The 26496-nt window shown below is 38.7% G+C and overlaps 8 protein-coding genes across 8 annotated transcripts; 2 read left to right on the forward strand and 6 right to left on the reverse strand.

Moving 5' to 3' along the window:
- Nucleotides 1-4: 4 nt before the first annotated feature.
- On the forward strand, nucleotides 5-1731 carry MONOS_10125 (putative Homologous-pairing protein 2; the record flags this gene model as incomplete). The annotated part of the gene is made up of 8 exons (XM_067862541.1): nucleotides 5-91; nucleotides 150-414; nucleotides 464-534; nucleotides 593-694; nucleotides 763-789; nucleotides 839-898; nucleotides 972-1019; nucleotides 1090-1731. The coding sequence occupies 8 exons, from the start codon at nucleotides 5-7 to the stop codon at nucleotides 1492-1494; spliced, it is 1065 nt and encodes a 354-aa protein (XP_067730762.1). The 3' UTR covers nucleotides 1495-1731.
- Nucleotides 1694-6520, reverse strand: MONOS_10126 (putative GYF domain; the record flags this gene model as incomplete). Its single annotated transcript, XM_067862542.1, has 2 exons — nucleotides 1694-6264; nucleotides 6338-6520. The coding sequence occupies 2 exons, from the start codon at nucleotides 6518-6520 to the stop codon at nucleotides 2167-2169; spliced, it is 4281 nt and encodes a 1426-aa protein (XP_067730763.1). The 3' UTR covers nucleotides 1694-2166.
- A 153-nt stretch (nucleotides 6521-6673) lies between these two features.
- On the reverse strand, nucleotides 6674-11228 carry MONOS_10127 (putative ubiquitin- cullin 4). Its single transcript, XM_067862543.1, has 7 exons — nucleotides 11198-11228; nucleotides 10897-11116; nucleotides 10676-10819; nucleotides 9302-10604; nucleotides 8485-9060; nucleotides 7161-8246; nucleotides 6674-7010 (listed from the first exon to the last, which is right to left on the reverse strand). The coding sequence occupies exons 3-7, from the start codon at nucleotides 10696-10698 to the stop codon at nucleotides 6816-6818; spliced, it is 3183 nt and encodes a 1060-aa protein (XP_067730764.1). The 5' UTR covers nucleotides 10699-10819; nucleotides 10897-11116; nucleotides 11198-11228; the 3' UTR covers nucleotides 6674-6815.
- A 5505-nt stretch (nucleotides 11229-16733) lies between these two features.
- MONOS_18589 (uncharacterized protein) lies at nucleotides 16734-18447 on the forward strand. The gene is made up of 4 exons (XM_067871621.1): nucleotides 16734-16808; nucleotides 16925-16973; nucleotides 17037-17530; nucleotides 17590-18447. Exons 1-4 carry the CDS (start codon nucleotides 16788-16790, stop codon nucleotides 18352-18354), a joined length of 1329 nt encoding a protein of 442 aa, XP_067730765.1. The 5' UTR covers nucleotides 16734-16787; the 3' UTR covers nucleotides 18355-18447.
- Nucleotides 18448-20394: 1947 nt separating this feature from the next.
- Nucleotides 20395-20997, reverse strand: MONOS_17348 (uncharacterized protein; the record flags this gene model as incomplete). Its single annotated transcript, XM_067870260.1, has 3 exons — nucleotides 20395-20404; nucleotides 20473-20837; nucleotides 20896-20997. The coding sequence occupies 3 exons, from the start codon at nucleotides 20995-20997 to the stop codon at nucleotides 20395-20397; spliced, it is 477 nt and encodes a 158-aa protein (XP_067730766.1).
- A 2020-nt stretch (nucleotides 20998-23017) lies between these two features.
- On the reverse strand, nucleotides 23018-23695 carry MONOS_13682 (uncharacterized protein; the record flags this gene model as incomplete). The annotated part of the gene is made up of 1 exon (XM_067866406.1): nucleotides 23018-23695. The coding sequence occupies one exon, from the start codon at nucleotides 23693-23695 to the stop codon at nucleotides 23018-23020; it is 678 nt and encodes a 225-aa protein (XP_067730767.1).
- A 585-nt stretch (nucleotides 23696-24280) lies between these two features.
- Nucleotides 24281-25033, reverse strand: MONOS_13683 (uncharacterized protein; the record flags this gene model as incomplete). The annotated part of the gene is made up of 1 exon (XM_067866407.1): nucleotides 24281-25033. The coding sequence occupies one exon, from the start codon at nucleotides 25031-25033 to the stop codon at nucleotides 24281-24283; it is 753 nt and encodes a 250-aa protein (XP_067730768.1).
- Nucleotides 25034-25303: 270 nt separating this feature from the next.
- MONOS_13684 (uncharacterized protein) lies at nucleotides 25304-26360 on the reverse strand (the record flags this gene model as incomplete). The annotated part of the gene is made up of 2 exons (XM_067866408.1): nucleotides 25304-25669; nucleotides 26037-26360. 2 exons carry the CDS (start codon nucleotides 26358-26360, stop codon nucleotides 25304-25306), a joined length of 690 nt encoding a protein of 229 aa, XP_067730769.1.
- Between the last annotated feature and the right edge of the window lie 136 nt (nucleotides 26361-26496).

A 26496-nucleotide genomic window follows, 5' to 3' on the forward strand; every position in this document is an offset into this window, starting at 1 on the left:
TTCAATGCCTGCAAAGAGAGAACCAAAGAAATCCTCAAAATCAGCAGCTAAAGATGAAGCCGAATCCTTGATTTTGGATTTCATTAACAAAGTTAACAAATATTTAATATTGATTAATTTGATAACATTGTGGAATTTTATAATATTAGCAAAATAGACCATTTTCTGTTCAAAACGTTGTTGATGGGCTTAAAGGGAAAATTAAAAAAACTGCCACACAAAAGGCGCTTGATGCACTTGTAGAGAAGAGCCAAGTCACTCTAAAAGAATTTGGAAAATCAAAAATCTATTTTGCTGACCAAAGCCAGTTTGAGGTTCCATCAAAAGAAGAGATTGCTCAAATGGATGAAACAATTAACCAAACTCAAGACGAGTTGCGTGAATTAGAATCAACTGCCAAATCAATGACAGCAGGTTTATTTATTATTTTTTTCTGTTTAAATAATGTGTTCATTCTTTTCAGAAAACGCCCATCTTGCATCTGAGTTAACGAATGAACAAATCAGTGAAGAAATAACGCGGCTTACTCAAGATGTTTGACAATATATCATTCACTTGCTTTTCTGAAATTATTTACTATTTTCTAATAAAGAATAAAGAATTGGGGGCAAAGTTGAATAGATTGAAAGAAGGAGGAATTCACGTTGATCCAGAATATAAAGAAAAAGTATCAAAAGCATATGGAACTATGATAGTTTGATTTATTGCATTTTTTTCAATTTAAAATTAAAAGTTAATATTTCAATAATAAAATTTTAACAGAGTGAATGGAAGGCAAGGCGCAGAGTGGTTTGCTTTTTTCAACTTGTGTGTTAGATTGCATTGCTTTTATTTTTAGGGGACGGATGCCCTTGGAGTTATTTCAGAAGCCACTGGAAAATCGGAGAAAGATTTAGCTGTATGATTTGAAAAGTTGGTTCTTTTTAAAAAAAAATTCAATTTATTTATAAACACGCATAATCTTTTCTCAGGATGATATTGGAATAGAAACCGATGAAGCTGTGGGAACAACATTAAAGGTAGCATTTTTTAAATAATGTTTATTCTTTTGTGATTAATATTCATATGAAAATGATTCAATTTTAAAAGAATACTGAAGTTATTGGAATTCCAAAGTCAGCGATAAATTGGATGAGCAAGAAATCTCAGATAAAGATAGTGATGGACAAAGAGGATCGGGTTCGAGAAGAGGAAATGGAGCGAAAGCAGGAGGAGATGATGAGGGAGGAGATTGAGAGAAGAAAAGAGATGGGGCTGGATATGGAAGGAGGAGATGGGGAAGGGTGGGAAGGAGATGAAGAATGCAGGAAAATAGACAAAGAAGATGAGCTGATGGCAACAGGAGAGATGGAAGATGAAGGCTTTGGAGATGCCAAGCGAAGAGAAGAGGTGGCAGACGATGAGGAGTTTTCGAAGGAGATGAGAGAGAAGAAAGGGCTGGTTGTGGGAGAAGACGATGCATTGGAGCAATTTGTGGGGGATGTATCTGAATGAGCTTTTGATGAGAAACAGATTGTTGCAACAAACACTTTGCTTTCCTTTGTCGCATTTTTTAAAAAAACTGTTTCATTCATTTTGCCCAATTCTTTTTTCACTTTCTTTTGATGTGTATTTTGTTAGTGCTTTTCTTTTCATTTGCTTCATCTCTTGAGTTTTTCAATTCTTGAAGATGATCTTTCATTAAGATTTACTGTCAATTGTTGCGAAACAAACAAATGCAAATCCACACAAGCTTACGATGAACTGACTTTTGAAAATAGCTTATTTGGAAGAATAATCACCGTTCCGAGAATGAACACGAACACGAACAAGAATAAGAACAAAAACAAGAACAAAAAAATAAATTGAAAAAGAAAATGTGATTCAAAATGTCTTTACCAAAATTGGAGGGGAGCATCCTTTGCTCATCAATACAGCAACTGTCCTGCTTAATAGAATGATAAGAAAATAACAAAAACAAACTTCATTCTCCTCCATCCAAAACCTTCTCAAGAAAAGTTGAAAAATTCTCTTCCCTCCTCTTTTCCAAATCTATATTTTAAAATTTATTTATTATTTATTTATTTTTAATATTTTTTATTTTTTATCCAACCCAAATAGTGTCTATTAAGTGAAAAATAATTTTTTTTAAAAAAAATAAAAGCATTACTTTCTTTGCATTTCCTGCTATTTCAGAGAAGAAATTCTTTTCAGTCCATCCGCGAATTTCTCCAGCGCCTCCTCAACCGACTTGCGAGGGTGTGTGGAATTAGCAAATGTCAAAGGTGCGATCTCTGTTCTCATCACAGTTTCTATTTCAGCCTCTGTCTGCGATGCCTTCAGCCGCTTCACCAGCGCCTCTGGGGCTGAGCCAATCAGCTGATGAAGAGATTGCGCTATCCACTGTATCACCTGCTGCTCATGCTGCTCTTTCTCCATCTGCTGTGAATGTGTAAGTTGTTGTTGTTGATATAAATACTGCTGCTGCTGCTGTTGCTGTTGTTTCTGTTGCGCCATCTTCTGCATCTGCTTCTTCTGGCTTTCAATATACTCCATTCTGTATTTTGTGACAGTCGCGATCTGATCGCTGGCTGAGAGTGACATAAAGATCGGCTTCTGCTCTTCGGGAAGAGAGTTGCAGAACTGCTCAGGAGACGTCAGAGGAGGAGGAATGGGGATCTGCTGCTGCTGTGGCTGTGGCAGTGGTTGTGTGAGGTCACTCATGGAAGGTGGAAGATAAGACTGTGAAGTTGAAAGTGATGAAGAAGATGACAAAGAAGAAGAAGAAGCATTGGGAATGGATGAGAGTGAAGTAGACTGTGATTTTGAAATGGCTGTGGCAGATTGAGATGAAATAGAAGAAGCAGAAACTGACAATGATGAAGAAGACAACGGGAATGAGGTGGAAGGTGAGGTGATCGAAGCAAGATCAGAAGAAGAAGAAGAAGAAGATGTCAAAGAAAGAGGAGAATTAGAAGCAGAAGGAACCATCATATTTGGTGGAATTGTCTGCAGTGTACTTCTCTGTAGAGAACGAGACATAACACCAGCAGCAGAAAGAGAAGAGGAGGATGAAGGAGAAGGCAATGATGATGATAATGATGATGATAAACTGTTCATCGGATATCCAAATTTAGGCGAAGAGTACATTGGAGACCTGTTTTGCTCGTAAAAGCCAAGAGGCGAAACTGCATTGGCAACAGAGCTGTCGACAGGAGAGGCCGAATAAGAAGAAGGAGAAGGAGAAGGAGCAGGCGGACTCTGAGAGAGAAACATTGTGGGGGCGAATGTTGGAGCAGCAGCAGACAGCTTCTTGCTGGATGGTTTGGGTGCTGAGAGAGAAGAAGAGGAAGAGGAAGAAGAAGAAGAGGGGGAGGATGAAGGAGAAGACGGTGAAGAGGAAGATGAAGACAAAGATGAAGACAAAGAAGAAGCAGAAGAAGGCGAATGAGGAACAGTCGAAGGGAACGAAGATAAAGAAGCCCCAACATTGCCAAACGGTAGCCGCATCTGATGAGAGGCCGAAGGCGGGGCATATCCCATCTCCTTCCGCTTCATCTGCGCCAGATGGTTCAGCGCCATCGTCCGCGCTTTCCTCAGCATCTCGTTCCGCTCGCTCTCCATCAGCGGCACATGGGCCATTCCTCTCGCTGCCTGCTGCTCTTCAAAGAAGAAAGCTATCCAGCTGCTCAGAATGGCTGGCGGGATGTCGCCAAATGACTGCGCATCTGCTGCAGTTGGGTGCATTTCATAGGGAGAAGCAGCAGGCGATGGCATCGATTGAATAGACTGAATAGATGGAATAGACGAAACAGAAGGCAATGAAGAAACAGAGGACATATATGGCGCAGGCAGATAAGAGGCAGGGCTGTGGTGATGGGGGTATATAGGCACATATGGAGGGATTGTTTTAGGGACAACAGGGACTGACACAGGATCAGCACCTACGTTGAATGTCGTGGGAGGAGGCTGCACAGGAGGCAAGGGGAGATTCGAAGGGAGTGTGTTGTAGGCAGCAGGCGGCGGGGGAGGGAACTTGTACATCGCAGGCGCATTTTGGAAGGGAGAGGAGGCAGTGCGGGCGAGCAGGGACTGCTTTGGAAGAGCAGCTGTTCTAATCGGAATGGATGCTGAATTTATTCCTGCTGCCCCTGTGAGATTTGAAGAGGGCTGTGGAACAGGCGGAGTTAATGTTCTTCCTTCGTCTGCTGCATTCAAAGAAGATGGCTTGGGAAGAGAAAGAGACGAAAGAGAAGAAGAAGATGATGATGATGATTGACCTGAAGAGGGGGCTGATGAAGGATTGCCATTAGTACCAGTATTTGAACTTGCACTGGGTGAATTCCCAGATGCAGCAGCAGAAGAAGATGATGAAGAAGAAGTGCCTGGCGGTCGTGCAAGAACAGACGCATCTTCTCCTTTTGCATTCTGCTGAGTAATTGATGACTGAGAGGATGATAGAGATGTCACCACTGGTGAGGAAGAGCCAAATGAAGAAGATGAAGATGAAGAGGAAGAGGAAGAAGAAGAAGACGATGATGATGCTGGAGAAGATGAAGAAGGTGCTATTGATGCAGAAACAGGAGATGACACAGATGAGGGAGTACCCACCGCTGTCACTTTTGGAGTGCCACTTCCTCCAAATGCCTTTTCTGGCAGTGTGCTTGCCGTGGGCGAAGCAACTCCATCTATCGGCGGCGGCTTCTGCCCTCTCTTCAGCTTCCTTATCCTGTCCTTCTCTGCCTTCGGAGCAGCAATCGACGCCAGCTTCTGCGCGTCCTGTGCCTCCAGCTTCTCCTTCATCTGCCGCTCGCTCGTGGCATTGCGTGCGGCCTCTTCGGTGAGCCCTGCCTGCCGCTCGTCTACAATGTCACAGCGGATCGGCGCATCCACAAAGGGCACAGAGCCGATGGGGAAGCGGGCGCTGATGGTGTGGAAGTGGGACTCGGTGGTTAGGCGGAGGAAAAGAGAAGGCTTGAGATACCTGTTGTTGAACCACTGCTGCATCATCTTGTTGGAAAAGGGCCCTTGGAGCTGCCCTGTGTCGTCCATGTTGATCCAGCTGAGCGAGATCGCTTGCACAGATGCAGGCAGTGGTGGCTGCAGATTCGGTGAAGAGAGAGAGGAAGAAGTGGAAGAAGAAGAAGATGCAGGAGAAGAAGATTTTGAAGAAGAAGAAGAAGATGATGATGAGGGTAATGGTGATGAGTAACTTTGAAACTCTGTTGTCTTCTCAGAAGAGTCTTCTTTAGAAGATAATCCTTGTGCAGTTAATGTTGCCAACGAAGATGCTATTTCAGCCGCATGAGAAGGAGCAGCAGGCGGCGGTGGCAGTTTTGTGGAGGAAGGCTTGTCCAATGAGGAGATGACAGGAGCAGCTGGAAGCAAAGAAGGTGATGAAATGGTAGTCGATGTGAAAGGAGTGGTGTCTATGGAAGAGATGAGCTTGATTGGTGAGGTAGAATCAATATCTGCCAACGCAGCTGAGGTCAGTGATGGAGAGGTGACTGTGGCGTATGTGTCCTTCCCAGTCTCAAACGTGTCTAGAATCGGGTCACTTTTCGGTGAAGTGCCTTCGGCAAAGGAGAGAGGTGACACACTTGTCGCAGGAATCAGCGAGAATGGATCCACAGCTTGATCCTTTGGCTGGGCGCTGCTTGAAGAAATGCTTAAAGAGATGCCAGAAGTTGCACTTGGAGACACCGATGTGGTTGATACGGCATCTGAGGTCGAACTTGAAATTTTTGATTTTGCATCTTCCTTTGAAGTGCTGCTTATCAATTGCGTTTTATCTGTTGATTGATTTTGTGGTGATGTGACTGGTGATGAACTTTTGACTTTTGAATTTAAATTTTGAAGAGATTCAACATCTGTCTTGTATTCGTCAAATGAGTGGGTTTTCTCTTTTGGCTTTGGCTCGGTTTTTTCTTGAGGAGAAGTGCCCTCTTTTTTGGCAAGAGTCGCAAAAGGTGCAAATAGAGCGAGAAGTGTTGCAGAACTTGCATCTTTCTCCTTGACTTGAGTTTTATTCTGCTCTGGGGATGGAGCTCTCATTTCGCTGACAACTTGCCTGGTTTCTTCTTCATGTTTTGCAATTCTTTCTTTTTCAATTTCTGCTTGCTTTGCAAGAAAGGCATCAGTTTGAAAATATGAAACGGAAGGTTCATTTTCATCTGAAGAATTGGGTGTATCCCACAAATCAGTATCTGCAGAGTTTATGATTGTTGCTTCGAAATCAGCGTATTGCTCTTCTGTCATTTGCCCAGGATGTGTGTCAATAATGAACTACAAAAGAAATGAATGGAAATCAAAAGATTATTCCACCAACATGATTCAATAGCAAATTGATAATAAATACCTTTAGAGAAGAAAGAGACAACGGCTGTTGTATCGTTGTTGAGATAAACGGCTGTTGTTTGGAGAAGCGATTGCTTGATTCAGAAAGTTGAGGAAACATTTCCATTTCAGAAGAAAAGACCTTTAATACATCTTCCTTGGTGTATCTAATTTTTCTATTTTTTGGATCACTTTCTTTTTGCATAGAGATTTCCAAGAAGATAATAAAGAAAAGTAGATCAACCCATTATATGATATGAATGTTAATTCATCTGATTCAAAGTATTTTAGAATAATTTTCATTGACTCCCATGAGCCTTATAATTACATCAACAATGTGATTGATTTCACAACTCAATTTTTTCAAAATTTGCTTGGATCAAATTTTTAATGTTAAATTTTAAATGATAGTGCTTTAAAAATAATAAATAAATGCAAATTTCAAACATATAAAATATAAAATTTAAATTAAAATTGATAGAATTATATATTAAGCTTCTTTATGAGCAATAAACATAGAAATTCGGCTTGCTTTCATCTCGCTGCAGATATTCTCTGTCAATAAGAGACTCGATTTCTGTCTTGAACATCTTCCTCTCCACAGGAAAGCGCACAAGTGTTCCAACTTCAGAGAAGAGTGCCTGATGTTGAATGGTCTTCTGAGACTTCAGCACTTTCACAATCGCCGCATCCAGCTGTTGTTTTCATCAATGAATGAAATAGTTGAAATAATAACAAAAAAAAAAAAAAGATGAAATATATTTTTTGTAATGAAAATAAGATAATTCATAAATAAATAAAGCTTTATTATTTCTTCTCTTAACATCCAAAAAAAATCCACACACCGCATATTTCCTTTCAGCCAATATATTCTCGTTTTCCTTCTTTGATTCTCCCTTCTTCTCCTTCACCTGATACTGATTCACCCTCAGCCTCATCTTCCTTTTGAACTTCCCATTCTCAAAGAGCCCTTCTTTATTGTATCTAAACTTTGTTGTCCCTGGCAGCCCCATCCAATCAACGCTGTTCACATCCCCTTCCACATCATCTTCATTGTCGTCGTCCTCTTTTTGCTTCACTACCACTCCTCCTCCTTCCTCGTCTGCCTCATCCATCTGCCCTGCCTCTTTCTCCTTATTTCCTCCTCCTCCTACACTTCCTCCTTCTGTCCCATCATCATTCATCAGAAGGATCTTCGCCGGATGCAGACACAGCGATGCCAGTGCAATGTGCAGTTCATTGCTGTCGATATTTGTGAGTGTCTGCAGAGTAGCCAGGTCATACGACATCTGCGTCTCAAACAGCAATAACACTGTTCCTTGTATGACTGACATGGAAATGTCTTTGTGTGTCTGCACTTTTGTTGTGGTGGTCACGCTGGTGGAGGTTGTTGGCTGTGCTACTGATTGTGATTGAGGCAGTGATTGTGATTGTGATTGTGATTGAGAAGGAGGCAATAATAGCAATGACCCTTTTGTCTTCGATATTCCCATCTCTTGTGTTGCATCTGCCTCTGCAACCATCGAATTCGTGCTGTCTTTCTGGTCCTTGTTCAATTTTGTTGCTATTCCTTCCTTTTCTTTCTCTTTCTCTTTCTCTTTTCCTTTCTCCTTCCTCGTCCTCACGATCTGCCTCCTGATTGTTACACTCTTCTCTCCAAACGCCCTGATCACACAATGGCCCAAGTCCGGGTAAAACGACAAGATCTTCTTTTTGTTCTTCGACAGGTAGAATGCCTTGAATGCCTCCTGCATCTTCATCATCGGTGCCGGGAGGACGATCTCGTGGTGCAGACGAGGGTAGCTCGGCCATGCATTGGATGTCATCACAAGACAGCGGAACTCACACGCACGCTTCTGTGGACGAGATATGGACGATGATGAAATGTCTTCATCGTTGGAATCAGTGAGTGCTTTGAGATATTCTGATGACTGATTTAGGGGAAAAAAAGGAAAGAACAAAAGAAAAAAATATCAAAATGTCAAAATACCCAAAAAAAAATATGAAAAATAGAGAACAATAAAATAAATTGCTCAATAAACTTTAATCACAATTTTCTCTTTCACAGTATCATTCACAATATATCCATCAACAAAAAGAAAAAAATTCTCTTATTCTTCTTCATTTACCTCCAAATCATCTCATATTCTCCTCCACACACACACAAACCATCTTAAACTGCTCTCCATCCTCATTCGAGATGTCCACATCTGAAAACATCGCCTCCAAGTTCTGAGTGAACTGCGACCCACACTCATCCTTCAGCAGCACCACAACTTCCCTCTCCATCTCGCTCAGCCCGTCCTCTGCATAAAACAGCCGCTTCGCCAGGTTGATCTTGTAGAATGCCTCGAACACGTCTTTCCCTTCAACTGCACAGAACAACCGCATAAAGTCACGGAGAGTGCGAGTTGTATCGTCTGGATTGTGGCCTTTCATTGAGTCGACAAGAAGTTGATGCACAAACAACGCCATCAGCTCCGCGGGCTTGCACAGGCGATGACTTGAAGAAGAAGAATAAGAGGAAGAGGATGAAGTGATTGAGAAAGAGGAAGAAGAGGAGGAAGAAGAAGGATAAGTTCCATTCAGGAAGAGTGAAATGGCTGTAGTGAAAGCTGTCTCGAAGAGGCTGTGTGACTGGAAACAGTGCTCAATCACACTCTGCACCTTCCTCACCAGCACAAGAAGATCTGATATAAGCGTCTTGTCATTCGCCTCGTCCTTCATCCGCTGCTGGCCTTTGTGCTGTTTTCGGGTTGTTTTTTTTTTTTTAATTGAAAAGAGACACAAATATGATAAGAAAGAAATGATTAATAAATAATAAATAAATAAATAAGGAATTTCAAAAAATGTGGGGAAAAAAAAACAAATCGACAGATTACAAAAATGTTTTCTCTTTCTTTCTCTTTCTCTCTCTTTCTTTCTCTCTCTCTCTCTCTCTCTCTCTCTCTCTCTCTCTCTCCACTCATTTCCACTTCCATCACACCAGCACGTAGTTCTGGAACGACTCTGCCATCGCCTTCAGTCTGTTTGTCCTCGCCAGCAGCAGAAACAGCTCCATCAGATCGCCCCAGCCGTAGCTCCTCTTCTCCAACTCATCCAAAAATGACCCCATTCCACTCGCCTCGTCCAGCAGCAGCCCCAAAAAACTCTTTTCTCCTCTTTCCTTCAGCTCCGCAAGCTGTCCTTTCGCCTTCTCTGCACTTTCTCCTACTTTCTCCTTCTCCTTCTCCTTCTCCTTCTCCTTCTCTTTTGTGCTTTCCCTTCCATTCAACATAAGATGCCCAGCTGCTCCAAGCATCGGCGGCTGCAGAAGGTTCACAGATGCCATTTGGTCTGCTTTGCCTGTTTTGTCTTCCCCATCATTTTCCATCTCTCCTCTGCACTGTGCCACAAACGAATTGGAGAGGCTGTGTTCTGCCGGCGTGTCTGCCACAAGAATAGACTCAATCATCCGAATGAGCGTGGGCCGCGTCTTCGTCGCCAGGTATGTGCAGGCCTCTTCGTCTTCTGTCTTCAGAATGTGGATGACACTGCACAGCAGCCGATGCGCTGGGTGCGAGTGCTGCAACAGTTCTTCTTTTTCTGCTTTTTCTCCTCTTTTTTCAATTTCTCCTTCTCCTTCTTCTTGTGGAACATCAGCCTCCATCTTTCCTTTGCTTTCTGCGATTTCTTCTTCATTCGCCTTCTCTTCTAGACAAGCAGCCCTTGCAGCTGTCTGGAACAGGCCGCTCATTGAGAGCAGCTTCTCCTTCTTCAGAAAAATCAATTTTTCCTGCAAGCCAAATGCAATGTGCCTGTAAAACGAGTCCGTGTGTGCCAAAAAGGCTGGCTCAAACGTTGCTGAATACAGCGACATCTCTGCCAGCATGTGGGTCACCCGCCTCCGCAGAAATTTGAGCGAGCTTTTGTCTGGAAGATCTTTGAATCGCATAGCGGATGGCTCAGGCTGTGTAGTTATGTTGTGCGTTGAAGAACCTGAAATGGTTGAAGGAGTGGTGGATGGAGGGAAAAGTGAAGAGTTAGAAATGTGAACAAATGGAATTTTCTCTTTTGAATCTTCCAGTTCATCAAATGTGGTAAAGTCCTGCAGTCTGTCCAGATGTATCAAGCACAAAAGATGGTAAACAATTATATGCACCAATGGAGAGCCATCAGCAGGCATAAAAGGAATTGGTGGATATGGAGGGAAATGAACTTTATCAATCATATCCCACTGATTAGTTTTTTCTTTCGCACATTCGAGAGGTGAAATAAGATTATCTCTGAAAAGGGATTGACACATTTCACTTATTATAAAAAGAAAATTTCAAAATTAAAATTTAAACGAAGTGAACTTAACATTTGTAAAAAAATTAACCTGATGGATGTGTGATTATACATGCAATATTTCTGATCTAGACATGCAAAGATATTTCTTAGGACTGTAATATGCCGTTGGTGGTTGTCATACAAGTCGCAAACAGATTGCAAAAATTGAATTCCATTTAAAAGATTGTATCTTCTATAAGTCATTAACATCAAAAAGGTACCAATAAACAATTAAACAAATGAATTATACTTCATAAATAAATAAGATACTTTGTTAATTCTTTGAATATGGAAGATAATTCCGTTTTTATTGTTTGTGTCAGCCTACTGAATGTTATTGAACTGCAACTTGGAGCACTCAGGATGTCAACTGTTCTATAAAGCTCTTCTTCAGATTTGGCAAGTGGAAAATCTCGAAAAATTTGTTGAACAGATTCTTCTAAAGCATTCCATTGAATTTGCTCATAATGATCAGAAGAAGAACGTAATTCTTTTTTACAATTTGTTTATAATAATTAATAAATAAAAAATAATTGATTCTGCTCTTAATAAAAATGTATGAAAGGCTTACTGTTTGGTGGTTTGAGAATCCACTTGATCTTTGGAAGTGAATGCATTTTTATTTCGGTAAAACTGATCTGACAACTTTTTAAAAATTTTTGATTCATTATAATTTTCTTCCATGAAATATTCATTTTTCTTTTGTTTCCTTTCTTTTTCTGACTAAACAAAAGCAATTTCCGAAAAATCAGAAATAGAAAAAGCGCTTTTGATTCAAACGAATACAAAATAATCTGAAATATTCAATGATAAATCACAATAAAATTTTTGGAGAAGAAAATCAAATTTTTCATAAAAGCTTGTGATGATGTCTTCGTATCCTTCTTCTTCCAACTTTTCAAATACTTTCCTTTTCGTTGCCTTTTTTTCCTCTTCTTCAATTTCATCTTCCTCCTCTTCATTCAGTCTTTCTGAAATATTCATAAAAAAACTTATGCAATTAGACGTTATTTCGTCATCCATTGTTGATTTATGAATCTCCTCCAAAAAGACATCAACTGCTCCACCTTTCAACAAGAAATCAACTTTTGCTGATACATTACCTGCTGCTCCTTCAAATAAAGAAATACATTGATCGCAAAATTCTCTGTGATTATCCTTTGCTGCTCGAAATAACTGAACAATGCTGCAAATAAGCACAATAATTTCTTCGTTCATCAATGTGGACCAATTCAAGAAATTATCAACAACATGGATCCATCTCCAGATCACATGCATTTCCTTCACTTTCCTTTCACCTTTTTCCTCTGCTTTCTCTCTCTTCCAATCCACACTCTTTGACAGATCTTCCAGTTCTCTTGCTGCCTCTCTTATAAAATGAAGCTCATTCACAACCACTTCTTTAAAGCTTTTCTCCTTGAAAAATTCAAAAATCAAAATATCCCAAGCAGACTGACACGCAAGATGTGAAAGATTTCGATGCTCCTGATGATATTTGATAATCTCTTTGATTTCACTAAGATATTGCTTTTGTTTGATAAACTAATTGGAAATGAGAAAAATATCAAATTTTTCAAAAAGGAAATAGAAATGTTCATACAAAATATTCAATGTTACTCAATGATATCAAAGCCATTTCCACTTCTTTTTGTGCTTCCTCGTTTTTCTCCTTGTTCAAAGAAACTTTCATGAGGCAAGGCACACACACAGAAAGCAATTTCGAATCGAACCGGTAATTTATAGAAGCATAGCATTCATAAAGATCAACAAGAAGCTTTTCGCTCTTTTTTTCTTTCTTCTCAATTTCATCAATTATCATCTGTTCGAGTCTTCCGCTCAGTGAAGATTCTTCAAAAAATAGGTCCCATGTATTTTTCAGTGCTTTTACATATACAACGGGTTTCAGTAGCAAAATTGCATTTTCCATTGACATTTTCTTTTCTTCAATCATTTTGTCTATTTTATTGAACAGTTCCTTTGTGAAAACTGATTTGAATTCTTCTTCATTCATTTCATCAACTATTTCATTCATTTCTTCGATTTTCTGTTTCTGTTCATCTTCTCTGCAATATCTAAGCTCATAAAACAATTCTTCAATAAATTTATTTAAGATGGAAAGCGCTGAACACTCAAAAAATATAAAATATGAACAAACTATTAAACTTGTCTCTGATGGATCTCTCCTGAGAAAAATCATAAGGTTCATCTCCTTTGCGCATTTCTATTCTGCTTATTGCATGAGCATTTTGATTTCCGCAAAATTTCAAATGAAAAACAGAAAAACAAACAGAAAAACAAATATTGTTCATAATTGACAAAGCAAATATAATTGTCAAACTCAATTCCTTTGCTCAGTAAAAATCTGTGTTAAAAAAGAAATCACAAAGAAGTTGCAATATTGGTCGTATTTAGCCAAATACGAAAGAGTTTAATTTCTGTTTGATCGGATCAACAATAATATATTTTTAGGATCTGGATTGAATTTCGAATGAAAATTTGAACGAATTGAGAAATATCCCACATATCTGGAATCGAGTATTAAAAAATATCTATTTTAACATTCTGAGTGGAACAAAGAAGGGGAAATTTGGTCCTTTTTTGAACTTTGCAAAGAAGAGACAAAAAAAACAACAGTTTGTCATTAGTCATGCATGCTCTTCAGTTTACATTTAAAATCAAAATTCAAACATAAATATTACACTTATTTCCCTCACATTCAGAGGTATCTGGGGGCTTTGCTTCATCGAAATGATTTTTTCTGTTATTTCAAAATGTTTGCTGGTTTCCGGAATATCTCAAATATAATGTGTTGACTGAAGTTATAAGCTGTAAGGATAATTTTGTTATAAGTTCCTTTCTTGAGTTGGACATCCAGGCTGAAGGAAGATTGATGAAGAGGATTAAGCTTTCATCAATTCGCATTTTTTTTGAAACTTGACCATGTTTTGGTTGGATGCCTTAGGAACTGCATCAAGACAACAATGGGCAACATTGTGAATCGAGCATTGAAAGAGATTCTATTCCAAAAGGCTTTGAAGCTGAGCGAAGATGAAAAAATTTGAGATGGCGAAGGGAGGTTAATTCAATATGCGGAATCAAATTGCTACCTAGTTTTTGAGTTTTTCTCAACATTTTTATCGTTTAGTGGTGTTACCACTTGGCAAGTATTTTTCTATGAAGACACTTGTTACGTTTTTTGGAAAATTCACACCTTGGATCGTTTTGATCGAAATCATTGATTCACCGATTTCGGTGTGGGATTTGAAGCAAACCTTGAACCAGTAGGAGCGATTCGGAAGCAGGTTCGACAGGATAGAACAGATTGCGATTGAAGTATTTGATGATATTAAGGTGTGCTATCCAATTTATGAAACAATATTGCATTGTTTCATAAAAATACGAAAGAAGGAAATCATGAAAAAATTAGAAAAATTACTCAAACTTTTTCAGCAATGATAATTTCATATTTTTTCTTTTCTGTTCTATCTCTTTTTTTCTTTCTCTTTTTGTGTTGCACATATATTCTTTTGACTTCATTCTATTAAAATAAATGGCTTGGAAGAAATGATAAAAGACAGACTGCTTCAATCAGAGAGGCAACAATATGAGCTTATTGAAAAATGGGTATTGCCTCATTTATTAATGCATTTTTGATTGAAAATTTATTTTTTCTTTCTTTCTTTTCTTTTTCAATTTTTTGATTTATTTTCTGAACTTCTTTAAAAACTTCACTCAAAAACTGTTTCTTCTTGCAACTTCTCATCAATTCCATCGACAACAATCTTCAGTCGCTTGTGAGGACATTCACCCTCATCATGCTTTCTGGCCATAGCTTCTGGCGGCATCTACCATTGAATGCACTTTTCTCCTTTTTTCCCATCCAAAATCGTCGAATCACTCGGGACATCACTGAACGGAATTCCGTAGATATTGAATGGCATCTGGATGGAGAGAAGTGATGTTAACAGAGTGAAGATGCTGCTGCATTCAGCTGAGTCTGCTGACAGATGCGAAGGGGAAGAAGGAAGGAGGAGGAGATAAAGAAGAGTGGAAGAAATCAATATGAAGGGCTTGTGATGTTCAATTCTCTGTTTGTACAGTTTTCAGTGAATTCGAGTGATCTGGCGAAGAAGATGCTGCTTGGGGTGCTGGGTTCTCTTCATCCGTTTGTTGTGCTGGCAGCTGCCCTCACGAAAAGAGCGCTGCGCGAGGCTAAATTGGAAGGAGAAATGGAACCACCTTTGGACGAGTTGTGATGTGAGCCTAATGCTGTTTTTAGGGGAAGATATCAAAAATACAAAAGAGAGAAAAAGAAGAAGGATGTTAATGTGTTTTAATTAGAGCGTTGAATGATTTTTTTTTTTTGTTTATTTTTTTTTAACCGAAAATAAATTCAATGATATAAAAACAATAAAAAATTATTTTTATTGAATGCTTTGTTTAATGCAACTCTTTTAATATTATATCATTTCACAAACTTCAATGTTTTATAGCTTTATTTTGCCATTTCGTTATTCATTTTTATTTTCAATTTTTGTAACAATACTTGATATCAATTGTTACAAACGATAAGAAATCTCCGCAATGCATAAGCAAATAAATAAACACAAAAAAACCATTCAAAAAATAAGAAATGTTGACAAACAAATAATATCCGTTTTGGAAATCGAAATCTAAATAAGAAGAAAAATTCCGACATTGGATCTGATGGATTTGCTTGAGAAAAAAATGACGAAACTTTATCCTCCATTGAAGAATGCATTGAAGAAGAAAACAACTCGAATGAAAAAAAGAGAAGATATGGGAATGGAATTTCATCACCAGAATCAAGAACAAAGAATGCAAACAATGTGCGTTCTATGGTTGTTCTAGCAATAAAAAGAAGAGAAAATGAAACATATTTTTCTTTTCCTGGTAGACAAAAATAAGTTGCTGATTGAACTGCATTTTCTATTCTCGTTTCAGCTTTCGAAATGCTGGTGCTCTGAAAAGCATGAAATAGCAAAGCTGTTCGCTTATATCGCAGAAGTACTTGATCGATATAATACTGTGTGTCAATGATGGGCATTTGCAAAGTCCTTCATGCTCCAAAGGCTGAAGACATTCAGCTGCGAGCAGCGGGGGATGTGTGGTCTGTTCGCTCCTGCAGATTGGCCGTTATTGGCATGGCGCAACCAGCTGAGTGTGTCGTGATCAGCAAGAAACCCAATGGAGAAGCCTTCATCTCTCTTTCGAGAAAGCAGTCAATGATAATAGAAATGATACCATCGAACTCCCTCTCTCGACTCATATCTTTCCATTCATCCAATTGTCCCAACTGTTCCCGCAAAACTCTTTTCATCCACACACATTTTGCTGTCACCACAAAAGCATCTCTCTTCTGATCTCTCAAACTCATTCGTTTATTTCTCTTGTGCGCGTTCACATCGCACGCAGCCGCCCTCATCTACGATGCTCAACTTCTGTCACAATTGTCCATTCTAGCAATGAGACTTTCAAGGAAACAGCCAATGCCTCATTCCTCAGCTATGCTCGGAAGGGCCCATACAGATACTGTAATGACCGCTCCCTGAGGAGGCAGAACATCCATCCTCTGAGTGATGCTTTCTCAATATTTTCTTTTATCCGCACATGGCAACAGATGAAGCGTGATTGTTACGAAGAAGCTGGCGCTTCCACCACACATCCGCACTTCATCCATTGGCCCATTGCTTTCTTCATCATGTCATCTGCAATTGGAAATGCAATGAATAGCTCCCTCTTTTCAACATTCCCCACACCAAAGTGATGATTTTCCATAAAAATAATCTGTCACATCCCTGGGCTCTGGAAATGTCATAGATGGAAATATCTTCACAATCAATAGAATAATATAAAATACACACATGCAGATGCCTTTATTCAAAAAATAACATGATATATTTTCTTGTTCATCAAATTTTCAAAAATTGTTAGATAGAATTCCAAAAATATTGCATCTCCATCATTTCCAGCTTTCATCATAGAAAACATTATTTCTTGTTTCATAGGAAAAGCTCATTCACATATTCTCGATCTATGGATTAATATTTTATTTCAAAGATAACTATTCGATCATTGAATCCATAACAACAAACAAATATAAACAAAACGTTCTTTATCTTTGGAATTTCAAATCAAAAATGTCAACGCAATATGGAACGGTGTGAATGCTTTTATTTATATGACTATTTTGAGTTTTTCTTTTTCATCCATTGTCTCCAATCCAAACACATGCAATTTCAATGTGAATGATGAAAATGGTGTTGTTTTCTGGCAGCAATACATTTTCAAAAAGCAGACGATGAGTGTGACAAAAAGACTCAGTGGTTGATATTCAATATTGCATTTGAATTGTTGAAAATTTGATTTCTTTCAACATTTTTTTTCAGAATTGCTACATGAACTTGAGCGTTGCAGAAAAAATGAACAAATGCAGAAAATAAAAGCATTGAATGGATTAATTGATGGAATGGACGAAGAAGAACTAAAATACGTTTTCACAAAAGATCTGTTTGATAAAATACATCAAATGATTGAAAAAAAGAAAATGTCAATGGAATATGCATTATTATTGTTGAAGCACATTGGATATTGCAAAGTGCTAAAAAGAATTTGGATCGACGGCTTCAAAACATCTTCGCTGAATAAAAGATTCGAACAGATGATAATTGAAGAAGATGAAAGAAAAGAAGGAAGGAACGAAAAGCTTCTTGTTGATCTTTGTGAATGCTATGTTTCTTTAAGTTTCTTATTCTCATCGGAGTTGATTTTAATTTGTGGTTCCTGTCTTCTGAAAGTTTCCTTAAAGAAAGATGAAGACGAGGAAGCACAAAAAGAAGTGGAAATGGCTTTGCTTGCGCTGAGCAATATTGGTGTATTTAATGTTTGGACATTTCTGTTTCATTTTTGATGTTGTTGTTGTTTTTCTTATTTTATGATAAGAAAGTTAAAAGAGAACTTTTCTTGGATGAAATCAAAGAGATCATCGTTTTTCATCAAGAACATCGGAATCTGACTCAGCTTGCCTTTCAGTCTGCTTGGGATTTTTTGACTAACAGATTGTTTTACAATGCAAATTTGGAAGAAGTCATCGTGAATGAATTGCATTTTGTGAGAGAGGCGAGAAGAGAAATGGAAGAGCTGATGAAATGTGTGGATTGGGAGAGAAAAAAGGGAGAGGAAAAAGGAAAAGAAGCAAAAGAAGAATTCGTATTGATGAGATGGCTCCGAACGTTGGGTATTTTCCTTTTCTACTGTCGATTGCAGAATGAAAAATTTTTTGTGATTATTGAAAGCATTGTGCAAGTGTATCGAGCAGCAAAGGACAATTACAGAGAAATTGGCAAAGAATGCGTTTGTTCATTGGGAAATGCAGTGAGAAACAGAGCAGTTGAAATTGATGATTTGTTGGAGAGTGGGGCTATTGATTCTGTTTTGAAGGAGATTCAGCAAACAACAAATGAAAACTTCACTGCATGTATTTGTTTGGAATTCTTTTTGAAGATTTCAGAAAGATTGAAAGGAAACTCAGACGATGAAATGGAAGATGAGAAAAGAAAAGATATGAAAAGGAAAGTGCTTGAAAAGTTGGAAGAAGAAGGATATGAAGATGGCATTACATGTTTAAATGAAAAATTTGATTTTCTTAACAGAAAATATTATGATGAATTATCGTTGGATATTTCTGATTATTTTGTAAACGTTTAGCCAAATTCAATTCATTTTATTTTTTCACTCGAAAAACTGTCTTTTTCAATTTTCATCATTTCGCAAAATTACAAAAAATAGATTGAAAAATTTTTATTATTGTTTTTGTTTCCTTTTTTATAAAAAAAGAAAAAACAAAAATTCCATTCTTATCTTTTCAATTATTTTCATCAAGAATCTCCATTGAACGAAGATGAAAATCACATCTTCTTCAAGTAGATTCGTTTTTTCAAAAAAACATTTTTTCTGTTCATTTATTTCCTTTTGAAGCATCTGGTTAACTCTGATTTTTCTCTTTCTCATCGCATTCTCAATGAATTCGAGAAGAAGAAGAAATGAAATGAAAATTCTTGAGAAGAAAACAAAAGTATCAATAAAGAAATGATTGTTGGGGAATACAGATACCAACTTTATGAGTACCATAATTAGCAGTAAGCATGGATGAAAAAGAAGCTGATCCAATACTCCAACTCAGAATGAGAATGACAGAACAAATCATTCACGATTAATTGCTTTTCACATTCTTCTCATTTTTTGTTCATTTCTTCATGTCTCTTAATTCTTTTTCTTTCTTTTCAATTTGTCTTCCTTCGCGTTTTTCTTCATTCCTTTCATCTCTTCTTCTTGAATAATAACACTTGCCTCATTCATTTCATCTCAAAATGCAATTCTTCAAAATTTCACTCAGATTCCATTTCTTTCTCTTTCTCTTCCTTTTTCTTTCATCATTTTGTTTTCATCTGCTTTTCTACATTAATGGAGAAAGATAAGAAACCTCACTCACATTCTTTTCTCACAATATAATCCAAAAGTTCTGCTCCAATTGTATTTTCCCTTCAGCTGCTTTGTTGCCACATAAATAAATATTTCTTCATTCATCAATCATTTTCTATCCTTATTCTCTTTCCTTAGCTGATATCCCTTAATCTTCGCTCAAAATTGTTCTTTTTCTTTCTTTCTTCTTTTCATCTCCATTTTTCTTCAATTCATATAATATTCCAAAAATCCATTCTTCCAAAACCTCCTTTTTTCTCAAGCCCGATACAAATGCAATGAATTCATAGAAATATAAAACCTTTCATTTTGGCTTGTTGAGAATGAACTGAAAAGACGAAGCGAATGAACCCATAACATTGATGCAAATGTTTGATGTGATCAATGGAAAAGTCTTCATTTGCCTTTTCTCTTCCATTCTCCATTATTTCTGTTTTTATAGGCATTCAAAATGCAGAAGAAGAAGAAGAAGAAGAAGAAAAAGAAAAAGAAGAAGAAGAAGAAGAAAAAAAAAAAGAAGAAGAAGAAGAAGAAGAAGACGAAGAATATGAAGATGGTAATGTTGATTGAATTGTGAAGTGATTTTCTGAAGAAAGAGGAAGAAAAGGTTTTTCGAATGAAGAAAAAGAAGAAGAAGTTGTTGTTGTTGTTGTTGAAGATAGATGAAGAATGAATTGATATTTCCCTAACAGCAGAAAAAGACTCTTTTCGACTGTCTGTCAATTTCCTCCTCTCTTCTTCTTCTTTATCTTCTTCTTTTTCTTCTTCTTCTTTTTCTTCTTCTTCTTCTTCTTCTTCTTCTTCTTCTTCTTCTTCTTCTTCTTCTTCTTCTTCTTCTTCTTCTTCTTCTTCTTCTTCTTCTTCTTCTTCTGTTTCCTTTCTTTTTCTGACTGAACAAAAACAATTTCTGAAAAGTTTGAAATAGAAAAAGCGCTTTTGATTCAAACAAATACAAAATAATCTGAAATATTCAATGATAATCTATCGCAATAGTGTCTGTTAAGAAAATCAAATATTTTATGAAAGGTGGCGATGGTATCTTCGTATCCTTCTTCTTCCATCTTTTCAAATATCTTCCTTTTTGTTTCCTTTCTTTTTTCTTCTTCAGCTTCTCCATCCGTCTTTTCTTTCATTCTTCTTGAAATATTCAAAAAGAATTGTAAGCATTCATTTGTCATGATTTTATTCAACGTTGATTGATTCATTTCCTCCAGTACAGCATCAATAGCTCCTCCCTTCAACAAGTCTTCAACATGCACATCTTTGTTACTTCCTGCTGCATTAAGTGAAAAAATGCATAGATTGTGAAATTTTTTGGAATTATCTCTTGATGCTCGAAATAACTGAACAATGCTGCAAATAAGCACAATAATTTCTTCGTTCATCAATGTGGACCAATTCAAGAAATTATCAACAATACGGATCCATCTCCAGATCACATGCATTTCCTTCACTTTCCTTTCACCTTTTTCCTCTGCTTTCTCTCTCTTCCAATCCACACTCTTTGACAGATCTTCCAGTTCTCTTGCTGCCTCTCTTATAAAATGAAGCTCATTCACAACCACTTCTTTAAAGCTTTTCTCCTTGAAAAATTCAAAAATCAAAATATCCCAAGCAGACTGACACGCAAGATGTGAAAGATTTCGATGCTCCTGATGATATTTGATAATCTCTTTGATTTCACTTAGATATTCCTTTTGTTTGATAAACTAATTGGAAATGAGAAAAATATCAAATTTTTCAAAAAGGAAATAGAAATGTTCATACACAAAATATAATACTGTTCAATGATATCAAAGCCATTTCCACTTCTTTTTGAACTTCCTCGTTTTCCTCTTTCTTAGATGCAACTTTTTGAAGGCAAGACATACAAATTGAAATCAACTTCGAAGGTAATTCATTATCAAACAAAAGATGACACTCACAAAGGGAAACCAAAAGCTTTTCGTTCTTTTCTTCTTTTTTCTCATCTTCTTCGATTATCATCTTTTTTAATCTTTCGCTCAGTGAAGAAAAGCAATGGTGATCGAACATATATCCAATCAAAACTGCTCTATATCCCAAATGCTTCAACAGTATAATGACATTTTCCATTGTTATTTTCTTTTCTTCAATCATTTCATGAATTTTGTTGAAAATTTTTGTCGTGAAAACAGTTTTGAATTCATTTTCATCCATTCCGTCAATTACTTCATTCAGTTCTTCGATTTTCTGTTTTTGATCTTCCTCGTCACACTGTTCCAGTTCAGAAAACATTTCTTTGATGAAAAAAAAACAAAGAAAAAATTCAATCAACAAGAATTCAAATGCAACAGCAATTGAAGACCTTTGAATTTTTTTGTGTTGTTTGTCTCCTGCATTTTTGAAAATGCATTGCAGCCATTAAACAGCAACATTATTATTATTTACGTTGAAAGTTCACACGTTTGGATCGAATAAATTGGCGAATAGGTCAAACTCAAACAGAATCATAAAAAATGTCAGCTTTCACACCATCGGGTTTTGCATTTCCATTGGCAAGTATTTATTGATAATGTTAAGTTTATTCTTTTTTCTTTATGAGTTATGGATGAAATGATCAAATAATTTTCGATGAACTGGAATATCAACTTTCAAAATGAGTGATCAGTGAGTGAATTTGTCATGCAAAATGGGATATATTCTTTCTGCAATTGCATGATTCGCGAGAAAAACAGTTCTGGAAATCGACAAAATGTTTTTGGAGATCTGATTATCAAGTGAAAAGCATCTGTTTTACAACTTTATGAAAAAATCTGCACTTGTGCATTTTTTCATTGTTCAATTGACTGTTACGATATTTCTATCGGTAAACTGTTTGAGCCCCAATACTCAAATTATTTTCTTATAATCATCAATCTTTTCTTTTTAGAGAATTAAGATGAGAATGTGAATGCTATAATATTCGATTTTGGAACACAGATCTTCATGAACATGGATCGTGGATCAACTCATTTTTATTTTGAACATGAGAGAAGAACAAATTCAACTGATTATTTATATAATAGAACACAGAGAGGCAAGTTTTGCTCAGAGATAATTAGAATTAGAATATTAAGTGTGGGTGGTTTGAGTGAAAAACTTCGCCCTCCCAAATGACGTGGAAAAAAGGGCGAGATGAAAAAACAAAACAATAACATTAAAAATTGTGTAATAATAAAATAATGCATTGTCCGCTTCACTTCACCACCGGCTTCGCCTTTTGCCATGGTCTCGAAGACCAGAGGGCAGGGGGCATACCCCTCGGAGCTCCCTCCTGCAGGCTGTGCAGGGATCCGGTGAGGCGAGTGTTCTGGTTGGAGCAGAAAGAAAAACTACTTTCGCTTCTGCGAAGCGTGGAAAAGAAAACTGCGTGTGATACGCTCTGCCTCCAGCTCTTCTGCTGTATTTGCATAGCAATCCTAATCATCACACACTTCATATTTGAAATTAAATTCTTCTTTGTGAAAACAGTCATAATCTTGTAAAGGAGTAGGATCATGCTTGAAACTTTTTATTCGTTCTCTTGTTTCTCTAAACAGGTTCTCGGTGCACATGAATATCTTCGGGCGGTTGATCTTTCTTTCTCTTTTTTCATAACTCTCCCTTTTTTTCTCGTCATCTCTCCTCAAAATTCTTGCACACCTTCGCACCAAGCAGCTTTGAGTCTCTCCATCTGCGTATGTATTATCTCGGAGCAAACCTATCTCATTGCGTTCTATCAATTCGCAATAGAGCGAATATACGAACGCAAGGAGCAGGTTTGCTCCTCAATAATGAGTCCTGAAACCCCTCGCTCTCTTTTCTCCCCTGATCTTAAACCCTCCTGCCTAGCACGTCATCGTGCTGCGGATGAATAGAAAGCCTGCGGATGAAGGTGCGGCCCCTTTCTCTACTCCCTCCCTCTCTTGGAATGTTTTCGGTGTGTTCTTGATCGGGTCTTCTGCCGCTGAAACGTCATGGCAATTTGCCCTATGTTTCTCTCTCCGCGTTTCCTCCTATTAGTCTCCAACTTTTTCTGTGAGGCAGTCTGTCTGCCCTCCGTCAGCTCCATCACGCTGTGGGGAATTATGGAATGTGTCTTCCCACATTTGGGAAGTTGAGCTATATCACTCTCATGCTGTGAACTCCTCTCTTGAATTGGCCCTCGTCTCTTCAATCTCTTTCTCTTGTTCGTATCCACTTCTCCCCCAGCTTGTGATATCTCTTCAGGACACTCCTTTGTTTCAGATTCTGTATTCTCATTTATAATATCCTTTCTTTTGCTATCCATCTGCGACTTGTCTCCCTCTCCTGCAAGTGGTACTGGTCCGCCGATGGTCTCCAGGATCCATTTCGTGTACTGCACCGGTGACACGGTATAATATTTTTGGGCTACTCTCGAACCTGGAGCCCATCTTGCATAAGCATTGATTGCTTTGCATTCTGCATCTTGTTGTCTTGCTAAGTGTGTAATCACTGCGTGTGTTTTTGAGTACACCGTGAAAGTTTCGTGTATTCCGTTCTCTCTAAGAATAGCCGTTTGTTCTTCCTTAATTTTCTGTAGGTTAGCCGGTCTTCTCCCATCCATGTCAAGCTACACATGTTCGCTCTTCAAAGTCGTCATTGTATAGTCCATCCAGCGTTGAAGTGCTTCCACTGCATCGATACGTGGATTGGGGTGTTTCCGTACTGTAACTTTAATAACCTCACATACCGACGTCTGGGTTGGTACTTGTGTCTGGACTAACTCGTCCTTAAATAAAGTTGTATCACTTCTCATTCTCTTCAGCTCTGCTGGTCTTAAAGCTCCGAAGATCATGGTCAGGATGAGGGCTCTCCTCTGGAGTGTCCGTATATCTTTTGCGTCGTAGGTGCTTTCAGCTCATTTCGTGATGATCGTCAAGTCCCACATCGTCTTGTGCCGTTCACCCTTTCTCGGCTTCTCCCCCACATAAGTCTTAAGAAATATCTCTATGTCCTTCCCATCAATTTTCTTCTCTCAAAACAGATTTAAAGAATCCAGTACTTTCCGAACTGTCTGATGAATCACTCCACTGGACAGGTTAGTATTTGAAATCGTTTTGGTAAACTCTTCCATAATCCATATGGCATATCTAGTTGTGAGGGGGTCCGTGTCATCCATGCTCTCCCTATCAAGGAATTGTCAAAATTTTCACAGCGCTCTCCATGAATCCCTTTCGCTCTTCTGGTTTTTCAGTATTGCTGCTGCTATGTCTTTTGCTCCAAAATGTTCTCCCCATTCTGAAAAGAGGTCCCTTCCTGGGATATTTTCATCCTCAGTGTGATGCTTATAACCTCTACTGGGTGTATCTTCTGGCCTTCCCTTCTCATCCTGGCTCCTGGTATCAAACACTCCTGGAATGTCCCCAGGGTCTTTCTCAAATGCCCAGGCTGCAGCAGCGGGGTCCAGGTCTGCCCCCTCCAAGCTGTCAGAATCAGAATCGTCAGTTCCCTCTGGGCTTCCTTCATCTTCTCTTTCAGAGTCCGTCCAATGTTTCTCAGGAACGGGTGGACTAGCACTATGTCGTTTTCTGGTGTTTCTCTCTCTCTCTTCCTTCTTAAAGAGGATAGTCTCCAAGTACTTCAACAGGGCACTGGCACAGTCGGTTCTAAGATTGTATCTAGTATTTTCGTTGCGATTGTTTGTAATATCTCTGCGACTTTCTCCCCCTTCAGTGCATAGTCCGGCTTCTTCGCCATCCGGCAGAGTGCATCTGCTTCCGTGTTCTGCTCTCCCGGGAGATGTTCCGTCTGTATTGTGATGTCCAGGCTGTTCAATTTCTTCTCCAATGCTCTCAGTGTTGGAATGAGCGATTGCGCTCCTCTCTTCTTCTGGATGGTCCATCTCGTGGACATATTGTCTGTCCTCAGACAAATATGGTCTATCTCCTGTTCTTTCAGCCATGCTCCTTTCCTTTCTTAAGTCCTCAACACTGCTCTGGACTCCTTTTCGTTTATCGCTAACGCACTCTCCTGGAGGGTCCAACTTCCATGGACATATATCTTCTCCTCTTTGTTCTCCATCAGTATTGTTAATACTGCGCCTCAACCAAGCTCTGACGAGTATGCCATTAAATCTGCTGGCCTTGTTCTCTTCCTCAGACACCTCGATCTGTTCTCGAGCAGGATTCACCTCCAATTTGTTAATTCTCCCAGTGTCATTGGGTTGGCTTTTTCAGTTCCGTTCCAGCCCCTGCGAGCAAATGCCTGCCTCAGAATATATTGCATGCGCCTCATTCACAAGCTCGCTGGTGGGTGTTGCGGCCTCACAAAATTCAGCCTCCCTTGGAGTGTTGCTAAGTCCCTCGTCTTCTGTATCCTCCTCTTCTTTGCCAGTGCTATCCAGGTTCGCACGTCCTCCAGCAGCAGCACTCTCTTCCTTTCTTGGAGCGTTACTTCCATCTACTCTGAGTTCCACAACCATCCCAGAAACTCCACGCTCCTTGTGGGTTCCATCTTCAGTTTCTCTTCCGGCAGTATCCAGCCCAGATTCCTCAGGAACTGGGCTATCTCCTGTGAGATCGATCTCTAAATTCCCTGTCTGTGTGCATGAGGAGAATGTCGTCCAGATATATTACAAGCTTTTCCTTCCACTGCTTTCTGATATATGACGCCGCCCGTCTCATTTTCTTCGTGAATACTCTGGGCGCGTCCTTTGCTCCAAATGGTATCCCCACGTAAGCGTAGCATTGATTTTGAAAGCTGAAGCACAGAAAGGGAATGAATTGTTCGTCCACTTTGACATGTTGATACGCGCTCGATATGTCGAGAGTGGTCATCCAATCGTTCTCCTCCAAGAGTTCCACTACTGTCTCCTGGGAATCCATCTTGAAGTGCTTTCACTGTGCTTCCTTATTTAAGTCCCTGTAGTCTAAGTTCTTTCTCAACTTTCCGTTTTTCTTTCGAACCATAAATGTCGGGTTGAACCACTTCACCTCCGACTCTGGAGTGGGCTTCACCACTCCTTCCTTCGATTCCTCCTCCAAGAGGGATAAATAATTGTTCGTCATCTCCGTTGTTCCCCGAAATTCTTGTCTGTGTTTTCTCTCCTCCAGTGAGATTGGGGATTGGGGACTTTTCCATCGAGCTCTTATATCACGGCTCACAAGTTTGTCATCCCCAATCTTCTTCCACTCGCTCAGCCTGTTCACTTGTCTCCCAGGAAGTGGTTCCCTCAGTGGTCCAATTGCTATACTCCTTTTCATTTCTGGCGTCTTGTGGCCAGACTGCATCTGTGAAATCTCTTCCCCTTCGAGAGTATCTGCAATTGCTGTCTTCGAGCTCTTCTCCAGAGTGCTCCCAAATGGGGAACCGATTGCAATCCCAGAAGCTCTCCAAACTATCTTCTCGTTCTTCCTCTTGCTCGTC

The sequence above is a fragment of the Monocercomonoides exilis genome (assembly GCF_001643675.1).
Source record: "Monocercomonoides exilis strain PA203 chromosome Unknown scaffold13-1861174, whole genome shotgun sequence".
Lineage (NCBI taxonomy): Eukaryota > Preaxostyla > Oxymonadida > Polymastigidae > Monocercomonoides > Monocercomonoides exilis.